At 33.5% G+C, this 14160-nt stretch overlaps 1 protein-coding gene across 6 annotated transcripts; it reads left to right on the top strand.

The window, feature by feature from the left end:
- Positions 1-157: 157 nt before the first annotated feature.
- LOC130826782 (NAC domain-containing protein 89-like) lies at positions 158-13795 on the top strand. Of its 6 annotated transcripts, XM_057692368.1 has the most exons (8): positions 158-718; positions 8193-8446; positions 8531-8842; positions 9049-10338; positions 10522-10600; positions 11535-11594; positions 12774-13063; positions 13201-13795. In XM_057692368.1, the coding sequence occupies exons 1-4, from the start codon at positions 517-519 to the stop codon at positions 9517-9519; spliced, it is 1239 nt and encodes a 412-aa protein (XP_057548351.1). In that variant the 5' UTR covers positions 158-516; the 3' UTR covers positions 9520-10338; positions 10522-10600; positions 11535-11594; positions 12774-13063; positions 13201-13795. The 6 variants fall into 6 exon arrangements, with proteins under 6 accessions (XP_057548351.1, XP_057548353.1, XP_057548350.1 ...); XM_057692370.1 differs by lacking the exon at positions 12774-13063; XM_057692367.1 differs by having other exon boundaries at positions 12774-13795.
- Positions 13796-14160: the final 365 nt, after the last annotated feature.

Here is a 14160-nt window from a genome sequence, read left to right as displayed (position 1 = left end):
AAGACTCGTGGAGTACTAAATTATAAAGGTATCTGCTTTCTTTTATTAGTATAATAATAATAATAATAATAATAATAATAATAATAATAAAAAGGATTAATCCAATATAAAATGAGTAAGAGTAATTATACTTATTATCTCAAAATTCTTTCCCAAGACTTAAAAAACTTTAGCTAGTCAAATTTCAATGGTCAGGCGGTGTATTTGTTGTTGTATACGATTACGGAGGAAGCAAACAAAGAATACAACAAAGATAGTCCTTAGATTGTCTACATCTACAAAGTTATTACTCCTAAGTCTATTAGCAAAATCCCTCTCCCTGTCCCTCTTCCTCTGCCTTAGAGATATTCTTCTTTCTTTAGATTATCATTCCCTTCTTTTGTACCAAGTTTCCTTTCTTTTTCGTCAACATTATACATTAGCAATAGGTGTAAACATAATTCTTCTATAGAGTATTAAAAAGATAACCTTTTGGATATCTTTTTCTTTTGGTTTTCTAAAAAAAGGAATAAGAAAATGGATGGGCTTGGGAATGGGATATCAAAGGAAGCAGAGAGGTCAATTACAGCATCCTCAATGTTTCCAGGGTTTAGATTCAGCCCAACAGATGAAGAACTGATTTTGTATTATCTCAAAAAGAAGCTGGACGGCTATGATAAATGCGTTGAAGTCATCGCTGAACTCGACATCTGTAGATATGAACCTTGGGACTTGCCTTGTAAGTTCTTTCTTTCATATATTAGCTTCGTTCAATCAAATAATTGTTCTTAAACTATTTGAATGCAAATCTTTGTTTTATGTTATTGTTTGACTCCGGAATCGGATGGGTTATCAAAGGTGTAGATTCCTATATTATACTCTTTACATTTTTATAGGTTTTTCTCAAATAGCATTTACGAATTAATTTAGTGTCTGGATATATACTTTTTAAATATGGACTTTTTAAAATTTTAAAAACTCGAATAACATTATTTAACTTCTAAGTTTGCATCTTGATCTGCTCAAGAAATAAAGGAGGCATGATCGGAATCATAATTGAAATACTTCCCAACAACAATCAAAGTCTTAATTTAAGTTGTATCTATTGTTCGTCTACTTTATTCACAGGAATGAAACTCTACCTTTTCTGCACAAATTATTTTGCGTAATTAATATTCGTAAAATTAACTATAAAATAAAAATATAGAGCTTTTCGATTTGATATTCACATACGAAATATTTACGAATTTATTGTATTTTAGAATAATAAAGTTAATAAAAAAAATTAGGATTACAAGCATTAAAAAATATTCAGAAAATAAAAATGAAAAAATTTACTAAACACTCACACTAAAAAAATTAAAAAAATTAGTTAAAAATGTATTGGAACTACGAGTGTTCAATAGGCCACCCCTTTCAACTATTATCCAGGTTGTTTTTAGGTGATTATACAAGGTTTGGGCTGAACATGAGTTGGGCTGAAAATAGGCTCTATTGATATTAAAGTGATTTGAGTTCTAAAAAGTTGTAGTATGGGCTGAAAAGGGACCTTTACAACTATAGAAAATGGTTTTAACATGATTAATGAAAATCAAAACTAAAAAAAAAGAACATTTTCAAATCTTTTCTTCTAAACTTCCTCAAATTAAAACCCTTAAATTTAACAGCAAGTTTCTTGAGAGACGTCTCTTAGGTCCAGTCCATTTAATATTAATTAAAAAATGATAACTAATTTGTGTAATTGCATGCTTTTCAATAGGGTTTTAGGATGCATCAAGTGAGCATATTAGAAATGTGAAGTATGGGTTTACAGTTTGTTAAGTAGGCATTTAGTTTGCCTCAAGTAGCCATTTAGGATACCTCAAGTAGGGGTTTGAGATATCTCAAGTAAACATTTAGTATAACTCAAGTAGACGTTTAGGATACTTCAACATTACTGGAGATTATGGAACTCCTACTTGAGGTTCCCTAAACACCAACTTGGTATAATCTAAACCCCAACTTAGCATAGTATAAATATTACTAAACACTTTGACTTACTTTACGGTCCGTTTGGTAATTTGTACTAAATGGTTGGATTGGTAATGAAAAATTAGTGTAGTTTTGGTAGGATTATCTCTTAACAAGTTTAATAGTCATGGTTATATTCATTCAACAATCTCATTTTTCTTTACTAAATTCATTCTAATGCATTACCATTTGAAGAGTGATAGTATGTGGTAATGGAAAATTGTGAAGAAAAAAATTTTTTATGATCAAAGTTGAATTACTATGGAAATGATATGATACATATTATGAAAATTTACATTATTCCATCATTTTCATTCCCACCATTTAGTATCGATTATCAAACAGGTCCTTAATCCCTACTTTATATACACTTATCGCTACTTTAGGTACCATAGACCCCAACTTGAGGTACTTTAAACCCCTAATTGACAATCCCTAAACCCCTACTTGAGTAACATTAGACCCCTAAATGATGTCCTCAAACACCAACTTGTTATACTCTAAACCCAATCTAGCTTGGTGTAAAATCCTATTGGATATGCTCAGGGGCGGATGCAAAAAAATGAAGTGATGTCAACAATTTAAATAACAACTATTAAGTATTAAGATCAAATTTGAAGATTTTTAATTTTAAGTTCAAATTTTTCTTAAAAGCAAGTGAAACTGAAATAAATTGGTGTTGGGGGCGTATAAGGTAAGTAGGTAACGACTATTTTTACTAGCCCCAAAAATGTAGTTGAATTGAAGACAAAATTGCGAAGTTAAAAGAATTCTGAACAAATTTAAACATTTATAATGTAACAAATTCATCTGCAATTAACCTATAAACATTTAAATTTTAAACAAATTTAAATTTTAAGAAATTTAAACATTTATTCGTTAAGAAAAAAAATTGAAAGATATATAAACAAATTCAAGCATTAACGCACCTGGTTTCGAGATTTAGGGAAGAATAAAGATGAAGGGGCTGCATGCTACATCGTATTGTTAGGGCTCTATGTCTCCTCTAGCCCACGTAATTTTCGGAAAAACAAAAAAAATAAAATTGAAAAGAATGGAATGATGCCACAAGTGTGTACTGAACTTGACTTAACTGGGTTATAATGTTAAAAACTTTTCTAACTCATCTAACTTCTATTCTTGCTGTATTGTTGTGCGACAGCGGAAGCAAGGTCGATGAACAATAATGAAACAATAAGAAATTCAATGCAAACAATAAGAAAATGACACAAGAGATTTAACGTGGTTAACTATCAATGTGATAGCTACGTCAACCGGCACCGAGATCAAATAAGTTCACTATGATCGTAAAGAATTTACAAGATGAGTTACAATCACACTCATAAATTATAATGACTCTCTTGTGATCTCTCTCAATTTGTGAATCATCAAGTATTAACCCTAAAATGGGAGTTTTTATACTAATGCCCTATAAAAGGAAGTTATTACATAATAAACACAAAGTAACCATCCCAAAAGACACCTCCCGTGAAAAGAAACCGCCATTTTGCGAGCCGGGTACAACTACGCGAGCCGCGAAATGAAGACAAAAAGCACTCCGCGCCCCGCGGACTAGCTTTTTGACCCATATTCATCTTCTTCAATGGCGCTTGCTAGTTTGAGTCACCATTAACAATAATCTTCACCTTGACGAAAACTCGTATTCAGCAAACGATCTCATCTACACATAGTGAACATATCTCAAGCCAAAACCCGATGCAAAGCTCATGCATATGCCGTACATCCAGATAAGTCTTCAATCAAGACTCATCCCGACAAGTCTTCAACCAAGACCCATTACATACTCATCACCAACTATATATAAGAACTCATAATGCTACACCTGCATCACAAGCCCCAGGCAAGCTCCACCTTAAGGCCAACATGCCTACAATAGTTGCTCCCCAATACCGCCCCTAAGGGCCTACTACATCACATAGTAGTCAATATTTAGCAAGTCTAAGCAATGTTTAAACTTACTAAATGGAACAAACTTAGTAAACAAATCAGCTGGGTTGTCAGCGGCCCCGATCTTCTTTACCTTTACCCTATTGTCAGTACGCAAGAAATGATACGTGACATCAATGTGCTTGGTCCGATCATGGTGTACTTGGTCTTTAGCTAAGAAAATGGCACTTAGACTTTCACAATACACTGTAGCAAAATCCTGTAAACACATACTCGGTCACCGACCTCCTGATATCCACATCAGCTGCATAGTCAGAATCACTATACTCAGTTACCAAACACTCCTTACCATTCCCATACACAAGACCAATATCAGTTGTCCCTCTCAAATAGCAAAAAATCCTTTTTACCCCCTGCCAGTGCTACTAGTTTCTTTTACAAAAGTTTTAAGTATTGTCTGGTTCATACCCGGATATCCCCTGATTCTGGATATGCTAAAAAAAACCCCTCTAACATGTTATTAAACCGCAACTTGAGTTATTTCAAATACCTATTTGAGGAACCATAAATCTCAATTTTGCAAGCACATAGTAAACAAAACACATACACAACCTTCAAACCCTACTTGAGGTATCCTAAATGTCTACTTAAGGTATCCTAAAAACCTTATTTGAGGTATCCTTAATGTTTACAGGAGGTATATACTAAATGTTTATTTAAGGTATCTTAAACTTCTAATTGAGGTATCTTAAATGTCTACTTGACATACTATGAATTCATACATGACATATCCTAAATGTCTACTTGAGGTATCTTAAAACCCTACCGAGTAAGCGTGTAGTACTTACACTACGTTTTCCCTTTTTAATATTATAATGGGTCGTCCTAATTAGCGGTCTCTCACAAGAATTTGTGAAAAACTAAACCTCCAACTTTCTCTCTCTTCAAATTTGATTTAATGGTTATTTAAGCAGCCAAAGCAGTAGTAGTAGTGGCAGATCGTAGTCAATCCAATATTCTTCAACTTATGCATTAATCTTCTCCTTCTAAGGAATTTTTCTATTATTTTCCTTCTATTATATTGAATTCACGTTATAAGATTGATTTAGTTTTATATTGTTCGTTGATCACAACATCTCTATTGTCATTACAAAATTTTTCAATGAAGCTTTTTAATTTTAATAGCTTAAACTTTCTGAGTGCTTTATATTCATTGCTTTTTTTATTTTTTATTTTTATCTTTCTTACTGTTTTTATTGGCTTATTGAAATGTGTTGTACATTTTATTAGAGGCTTTTATTTTATTTTATTTTATTTTTTTAAATGGACTAGGTTGAGAGTAAATGATATGCTTTAACTTGAAGAACTTAAACTTGTTTATTGTCCAATATTTGATGTCGAACCTTTCCTTCATTAATAAATCTAATTTCACTAAAGATTTTGCAACATTGTAAAAAAATTGGTTTCATTGCAGCTAAAGACTAGTATTGTTCATAGTTTTTTTTAATAATTTAATAATAATAGTTAAATCATACATTTTTGCTAAGTTTTGATTGAATATTATTTTTTATTTACATATTTACAGAGCATGATATGGAGAGTGAGAGACACCCAATAATTTAATAATAATAGTCAACTAAGCACGATTCGTCTAGACTTGAGTCATCCATGCATGAGTCATCTGGGTATAAGTCTAGGCCTGAGTGTGACTTTGAGGATCCCAAGGAGGTAGCTAGGTAGGATGGTTATACTGAATATACGGGTCGTCCTCGCAAAAAGAAAATGACTTCTCAAGTTTTGCTTGAGTTTAATCAATTAAGGAAAGATAAGGGTGAGGTAAAAGATAGGTGTTGTCATTGTGTAAATTAATTTTAATGGCCGGTACCGGTAAGGAGACATCTCACTTTAAATGCCATCTTTTGAAATCTTGTCCTAAAGACCTGGTGGACAACTTGGGGAGGTGGGTTTTAATGATGAGGATGATGATGAATTTGTTTTTGATATGAAATAATTGAGGAAAAAGATTTTGTTGTTTGTTGAGGGTGCTCAACCGCTCATGCTCATCAAATTTTCACCGCGGAAGAAAATGGTTTAAGGAGGATGATGCTCAAATCTAACCCCTTTTACTAGAGATCTTTTTTCAATGTACAATAAGGATAGAGAAAGACTTAAATCTCTTTTGAAGAGTTTTCCTGGTCGTATAAGTTTAATAACTGATAAATGCAAATCTGAGCATACTTGGCAACATTTGCATTATGACACGCTTTGTTGATCAAAATTGGAAGTTACATGATAGAATTATAAGGTTTAGGTCATCATCTCCTACTTATGTTAGAGAAAGCATTCAATGTTAAGCTGTCTTAAAACCCGCCTTAGTTTAAGAGTAATGTTAGTGTGTAATGGTCTATTCTTTCATATAAGATGGTTTGAAATCAATTATGGACATCTTGGAGAAGATTAGAATTTTGTTGAAAATGACATTAAAGTCCACAAGCAAGAGTAAAGAATTTTATGAGCTAGCACAAAGGAATTTTCACTTAGATGAGAAAAGAATAACCAATTTGGATATAAAAATTATGTGGAATTCGACTTATAAGATGATTGAATATGTGTTGTACTTTAAAGAATTATTTGTGAATTCGGGATCAAAGAGTGCATATCTATCTTTTGTGCCTTTAGATAAAGATTGGGAAGATTTGAGTGCAATTTATAAATTTTTAAGGCTTTTTTATGATGTGACATGCATTGTTCTGATAAGACAACAAATTTTTATTTTAAAGGTGCTTCGTTAATTCATCGTCACTTATTATTTGCTTTTAATGAACAACATGCTTCTTTAAGGTCTATGGCGAAGGACATGTTGCGAAGATTTGAGTGCTAATTCATGTCATTAACTTAAAAATTCTAAATTTCAAAACCTGTGAACATTTTATAAATAATCATTACTTGCCAAGTTTAAACAAATTAGAGTTGTTCATGGGTGGGCTAAGCTACCCGCCAAGCTCGACCCACTCGACTCTTAATCATTACTTGCCAAGTTTAAAGAAATTAGAGTTGTTCATGGGGGGGCTAAGCTACCCGCCAAGCTCGACCCACTGGACTGAAAAAACGGGTGGGGTTGGAAATTAATTTTGAAAAAAATTAATGTTTGGATGGATAATACCCGCCCGCCAAGTTAAACGGGCGTAGGGATACTTGCGAGTAAAGTCGTCCGCCCATTTATTTTATAAATGTACGATTGTTAATTTTTTATTTTAAAACTATATGAGAAGATACAATAAAACTCTAAGTCCAATTTGTGGAAGGTTGAGTTTCGATTTTATGGTTAGTGAAGGGCAATGATGATTTTAAGTCTCCTTTGTTCATTAATAGTCATGTTCAGAGTGTTTAGCCAATTTGTGAATTTGAGAATTCTAGATCCTATATCTATTCTGTTTATTTGGTATAAAAGGCCGAATTTGGGTGAGATTTTGGTTACATGAACTGATTCATTGATGTTGAACTATTTAGTTTGCAACAATTTAGGGTTTGAAAAGAACAATTTCCAATCTTCTCCATTCTAAAAGTTTTTTTTGGTAGATAATGAAATTCAAAATATTGATTGTTTTACCAATCACAAGAAAATTATTTTCATCGTTCTTGATATCATTAAGAGTTTCATAAAATAAATTTATGGTTTGAAAATAATAATTTTGTTATCACTCATCTCTATGAGATATCATCTTAATTTATTCTATTAAGTTGTTTAAACAAGAAATGTAATAGATGAAGCTACAACCATGCTAACAATACAATAGAACCTACAAATATGCTAACAATAGATCCTAGATTAAAGCTCGACTTATTTTACTTGTTTACTAATTCTATTTTCTTACAAACCGAACTGCTTACAAGATTAATGGGCTTGACCCTTTTAAAAAAAGGCTGAGTCACGTGCTTATAATGGAGCTCATCGCGTTATACATATATACTTTAATTCCTTAATAGCTATATGCAATTTTTTCAATATCAAAATTATTGAAATCAATTGATAGATTATCTAATTTATGTAATTAATAATTTAATGTTCGTGTTGGGTAAGATAGGTTCACGAATTTACTTCCAAATCTGAAAAACTTTTAACAAATTTTTAAATAAGAAAATATAAAGTAGACAAAAATATCATATAATTTTTTTCCTTTCTCTTAAAAGGTGGCATATGCTTAACTCCTAGATACTGAAAAGTCGATTGAATTATACTACCTACATGTAAATAATAGAGACTGATTATTGGTTTTTGTATCCATTATTATCAGCCAAGGCTGTAATAAAATCCGATCAGGAGTGGTTTTTTTTTTCCCCTCGAGGTAAAAAATATCCAAACGGCTCACAAAGTAAGAGGGCAACAGAGATTGGTTACTGGAAAGCAACTGGGAAGGAGCGTGCAGTAAAATCTGGTTCAAATATTATAGGTACAAAACGGACATTAGTATTCCATATCGGTCGTGCACCAAAAGGGGAGAGGACTGAGTGGATAATGCATGAGTATTGTGTGAGTGGAAAGGGTCAGGTAATTTGTTTTTTTCATTCATTATGTTTTGTGCCAATTGCAAAAATATTGGCTTATCATAATAAAATTTTCATTGCCATAAAGGATGCACTGGTGGTATGCCGCCTGAGAAGGAAGTGTGACTACCATGCCGTGGATGGTGCAAATGGACGGGACACTCAATCACAGTCTCCAGATCCTTCAGTATTGATGGCTAGTAGTGGGACATATTCAGGTTGTGATGGGGAGCTCAATAATAGAATGTACCCTACCAGGGACAAGATGGCTGAATGTTCTGCGAAAAGGTCAAGCAGCAGTCATGATTCTTATTCTATAGAGCAAATGGATACATCCTCTCAGTCAGACTTAAAGGCCAAAGATGAAACTGTACTACAACCAGATCAATCTACAAGCCATGTGAGTCTATATACTAGTCACTTTAGTTAATTTCAGTGCTTGTTCTATGTTGAGGATAAATTTTCTAGTTCTTTTTAGGCTTAGAAATTAAGGAGTTGGTTAGCTTCCAGCTAGTTCGAATACATTTTCTTAAAGTTATGTTCAGTTCATATACTTCTATATGCATTCAATGTATCTCATTCTCACTACTTGTGAATAAATGGCAGCATGTTCCCAACGAATTCGAAGATGACCTATTTGCCGAGATATTGAAGGATAACATTGTTCAATTGGATGAGTGTCTACCCCCTTCGTCTTCTACAGTTGGTGTCCAACCTGTTACCGTAAGCAATACAAGTAGTGAGCCTATAAATATTATGCCTCGCTTGAATAGAAATCCTCCACATCATCAATCTGTTGGTCCACAAGTATATCCTTCTCAAGGAACTGCAAATAGAAGAATAAGGCTAAGGAACCTAAGAAAAATTAGTCCTCGCAAGGAAGGGGTGGAGGAAGGTTTCGGTGAAATTATAGTAGGAAGTTCCAAGTTGAAGAAATTTTCAAATGCTTCTTATCAGAGAAGAGGATGGATGAGGCTACCTAAGAATCGTTGTCGGTTATGTGTTGTGCTGATTAGTGTGGCACTGGCCATTTTGATAGTGGCATATGCTCAACTGTGCCGATATCATACTTTCTAATAAGCAATCGATGAAACAGTTTCTTAAAACAGGCTTCTAAAATAGTACCTTAGCCTTGGTACATATAGGTGTATCTATTTCTATTTTTATTCTATATAGCATCTTCAGTTCTCAAGAAGCTTATATTCTGTACGCATAGTCTTTTCCTTTCCATCACCTTTTGGCATATATTATTCTTTTCCTTTCCATCACCTTTTGGCATACATTAGTCTTTTCCTTTCCATCACCTTTTGGCATGCATTAGTCTTCTTATTTTCATCACCTTTTGGCATGCATAATATTATATATATGCACATCCACATTCAATTGGATGTATAACTTCAAAATGAGTTTTTGTTAGTTCAATTTTTTTCCTCATCCACTTCAAGTTCTTCATCTTCTGATGAAAGGAATGAACTAATAGATGATATGGTTAATTTTGCCTTTCAATATGCTATTCCTCGTACTGTTTCAACATTACAACCAAGGGTGAGAAAAAAAAATGTCGAATTCAAAGAGACCATTGAAAAGGTTATTCCTAACTATTTAATGACTATTTTGCTGAAAATCCTACATATTCTTCTCGATTGTTTCAACGTAGGTTTAGGATGAGGAAAAATATATTTTTACGGATAATGGAAGCTGTCTCCAACAACGATCCATGGTTCACTTCCAACATTGATGCAACTGGTAAAAAAGGTCTAAATGCTTTACAAAAGTGTATTGCAGCTCTTCGTATGCTTTACAAAAAAAATGTGGAATTCAAAGAACTCCTCACATTCAAAGATTGTGACTGATCTTACTTGTCCACACTGCGCTGGTCCTCTTTCAAAAGAGATGGTAAAAAACACTGAAAGTTTGATTCTTTTGAAGTATTTTTTTGCTTTTGATTAAGTGCTCTTTTTGTTGCTCAAATAAATTAGAGACAGCTTCTCTATGGTACTTTTATGCATTTTAAGTTAATTTATTCTAAATTATGTTAATACTTTTCTGTTTCTTGTTGTTGGTTCGTTGCATTATTAGTTGCCTGAATTTTGCGAATGGTTTCAAATTGGTTCCGCTGTTGGTGGTACAACAAGTGCATTCTACGCATTTAATTATGGTAAAATAAATGTCCTTTTTGTTGCGTAATCTTGTGTTGTGTTATATTTTGTTTATATAAACCATTAAAATGCGAAACCCTTTTTACCAAAATGGTAGATTTGAAATACTAAATTAACGTTTCTTGTTATATAAGTCTCTTGATTTATGATTAGTGCTATGATTATATTTTCTACTTGTGATCAATTTGGTTTCCTAAGTTTTTGAAACATTAAATTTACGTTTCTCATTTCTCGTCTCTTTTCTTGTATTGAAATGAGCTCTATTTCGTGTAACGTTGCTGCGAACTATTGTTTTTTAAAGCTTACTAAACAAATTTTTCATTTTGAACATGGTTTTTATGCCTAGAAACTCAAAACTTAAACCACTCTTAATAATCTATAAGCTACCAAATGCTGGTATTAATTAGGGCTTTTAAACCTGTTTACATGTCATGAAAAGTTTGTTGGAATGTCTATTGAGTAGTCTATTTACTTGCTGAAAATTTTCAAAAGATAAGTAACCAGAAAATTCTACTTAAATTTTATGACCTTGTACTTTCTTCATCCAGTACTAAAAATGTATTATTTGATGGGTTATTGCTGGCTGCAATTGCACTACGGGGTGCTTTTTTCTCCTCTTTACACTTTTTTATTTGGAAAAAGGGTTAACTGAGAAACGTGGAACTGGGCTCAGGGACTAATGAGGGAAAATTCTACTTTTCGAGGTTGTGCAAGTGTTTGAACAATCAGGCATTAGTGACTGTGAGGCACAATTAAATAGTCAGGATTCAGGAACAGTCTAGCAAGTTTTTATATGAGCATTTGTGCATCTTCATTTTTTCTTTAGGAATGTTCTGCTACTCGCTATAAGTTGGTTGAAATATTATACATTCTGGTTCCCCAATAGTGGTGTAATATGTTCTGAAATGACTTTCATGTGTTCATCCTGTGCAGTAATGCCAACTGTTCGTAAGTGGGTGAAAGGGCCGATGTGGTTACATTTCCTTATAGGAGGTATTCTTGTTCTCTGGCCTCTTTGCACTCTTTTCCTTTTGCTCTTATACTTGAGTTTCTCTGATGACTCTGTAAGAATGATAACTGCAAGCCAAATTTTACTTCATTGATTTTTTTGGAGGTCTAAAAAGTCAATCTCACTTAATTTTATTGTGGTGACTGGTTAGTATAAGCATTTTTTTTTTTTGGAGTACAATGTCGTGTGAATCATTTTTTGGGTGGGATCTCATTTAAATTTATTGTACCGAGCATAATTGGGACCTATGAGCACCAATGGATGATATATTGCCTAGTCCCTATGTTTTAAAGCTTTAGGCTCGATGATCACATATAGGCAAACAAACCTTCAAGGAAGCCAAATAACATGCTAGGCTACAATAGCAACTTAGGGAACCTAAGAAAAGGAAATTTCAAAGGCAATGACAATATTAAAAAAAATTTACGCGTCACATGATCGCATCAGCTCTTTTTAGTTTCACATCTAGCCGCATGGTAGACACAATGGATGGGAACAATTGGTTTGGGTGCTTATGAATGCATTAATTCCAAATGGAATAGGCAAATCTGATTCAGGAGAACGAGTAGTGTTTATGATTTGTTCTTTTCTCTTGGAAAATTCTTATTACAGTTTCCTTCATTTCACAATCAAGAAGAGCATTCTTGATGCTTGAATAATACATGTGAAAGTGTCTACCTATTTTAGTGCTAACATAGGTGGGTACACTTTATAGTTTAATAACAAGGCTGAGGTATCTCAAACTAATATTCCATTCAACTCCTCCGAGAAGCATAGTTACTTCACCGTCTATATTTTTGGAGGTTAAAAGTACTTGTGAACTTGGTAAGAGTCTTCTCTCATAGTTGCATATTTGCATATGCATAAAACCTACTGTATCTTGGACTGGCATATTTGTGTAAATACCTGCACGTGCTAGCTGTTATTTTTTATGGATTTCGGAGGAGCTTAATTAGCCAATAACCGCTGATCGAGAATCTGTGCTCATGTAACTAGTAGGCAAACTTCAGTTGAGCTGATTTCTCCTTTTGACATATTAATAAGATTGGTATAACTGTAGCTAATCTCTGTATTGCAAGGTTCCACTCGTAAGTTATAACTGAAATGCAGAGTGATTTAAATGGAAAGTTATTAAAATATATTATGTATGCTATTGTTTTCAGGCACCGCCAGTGATAGTTTTCTCATCTGCTTGTGCTGGATTGGCAGATCAGCTCTCTCTCCTTTTCAAACTAACAAGCACATCAAATTACTTCACACGTACACATGAAATGACAAATTTTTGCTGTTCGAATATTTTTAATCTAATTGGTCTTAATTTGCATCAACATCTCTTCACACTTTTCAAGTCTTCCATGCTTTTTAATGAGCATGAATGGTTGTTCGAAACATCAAGAATTGCCACACATTTGCAGCTTCATCGAATATATATCAATAGCTTTGTATTAAACTGGTTAGACAATACACAGTCTCTTCTTGGGAAGCCTTCTATTGTGGTTGGATATGTATCTTGATCCATATAAGAAAACTTCGAGTTCTTCATTCTTTGGTGGGTTTTCTTGACTTTGTGCGGGGTCTTTATTTTTTTAGGAGGCGCAGTTCCAGCTGTAGCTCAAATTGCATCTTCATCCTATCATGCTGCCACGTTATCTTCATCACATCCTTCTCAGGACGAGAAGACACCCAAATCGAGGACTTCCACAACGTTGTAGTATACGCTGGATTGAGGGAAGGGTGAAAAAGCTTCTAGCATGAGTTGGGCGTCAAACACTCAGCAGGGTCGGGAATTTTCTTTGAGCTGACCATCTCTAAGACGATGCTCATTTTTTGTCAGGTTTGTTATTGTACTTTGTAGTAATCATGAGCCACCTTCTTACATTTTGTGTATGCATATTTGAAAGCTTGAGGAAGAAAGACACCCAGAATCTCTAAATCTTTTGGCTCGTTACTAAATCAAGAGAGGGAATTTTCGTAGCTCTTTAGTTGATCCAAAACCTAAAGTTTTTGAGTGCCGGAAACTCCAAGAAGGCCTTCGGTTCTACTAACGGATGTTTTGGGATTATATGGTTTTTTCATTGTGCTATAGAAGTGATATCGAAACAAATATTGTATATACTTGTTTTGAATTTTGCTTGTCAAAAGTTATTGAATTTAGTGATCAATATGATGCAGTTTAATCTCAGAAGTTCTTCATAGTACAATCACAATTAGTCGAGTAGGGCTTTTAGTTTAGCTTGATGCCTTACGATGGTAATAGGAGTATTTTCAGTATGGCTAATTAAATCATATGCACATCTTATTTATATGAAATTGCAGGAAAGGTCAATAAAAAACGTCAAGTTTTATCACTATTCGACCCTCAAATCACTTCTAAGTAGTAGCCAAATGGAAGGGTGGGAGCCTCTTAATGACTACTAGATAAAAACCGATTTTTAAACTCGACCCACGATTGTTTGCATAAAAATATTATTATAATGGTTACTAGATGAATTGTTGATGAGTATTATCAATGTTTACTTCACTCAAGTCCCTCTCATGTTGGTTGTTAAG

Source organism: Amaranthus tricolor, chromosome 11, assembly GCF_026212465.1.
Source record: "Amaranthus tricolor cultivar Red isolate AtriRed21 chromosome 11, ASM2621246v1, whole genome shotgun sequence".
NCBI lineage: Eukaryota > Viridiplantae > Streptophyta > Magnoliopsida > Caryophyllales > Amaranthaceae > Amaranthus > Amaranthus tricolor.
Note: the sequence above shows the minus strand (reverse complement) of the source record. Positions and strands in the feature narration are given on the sequence as shown.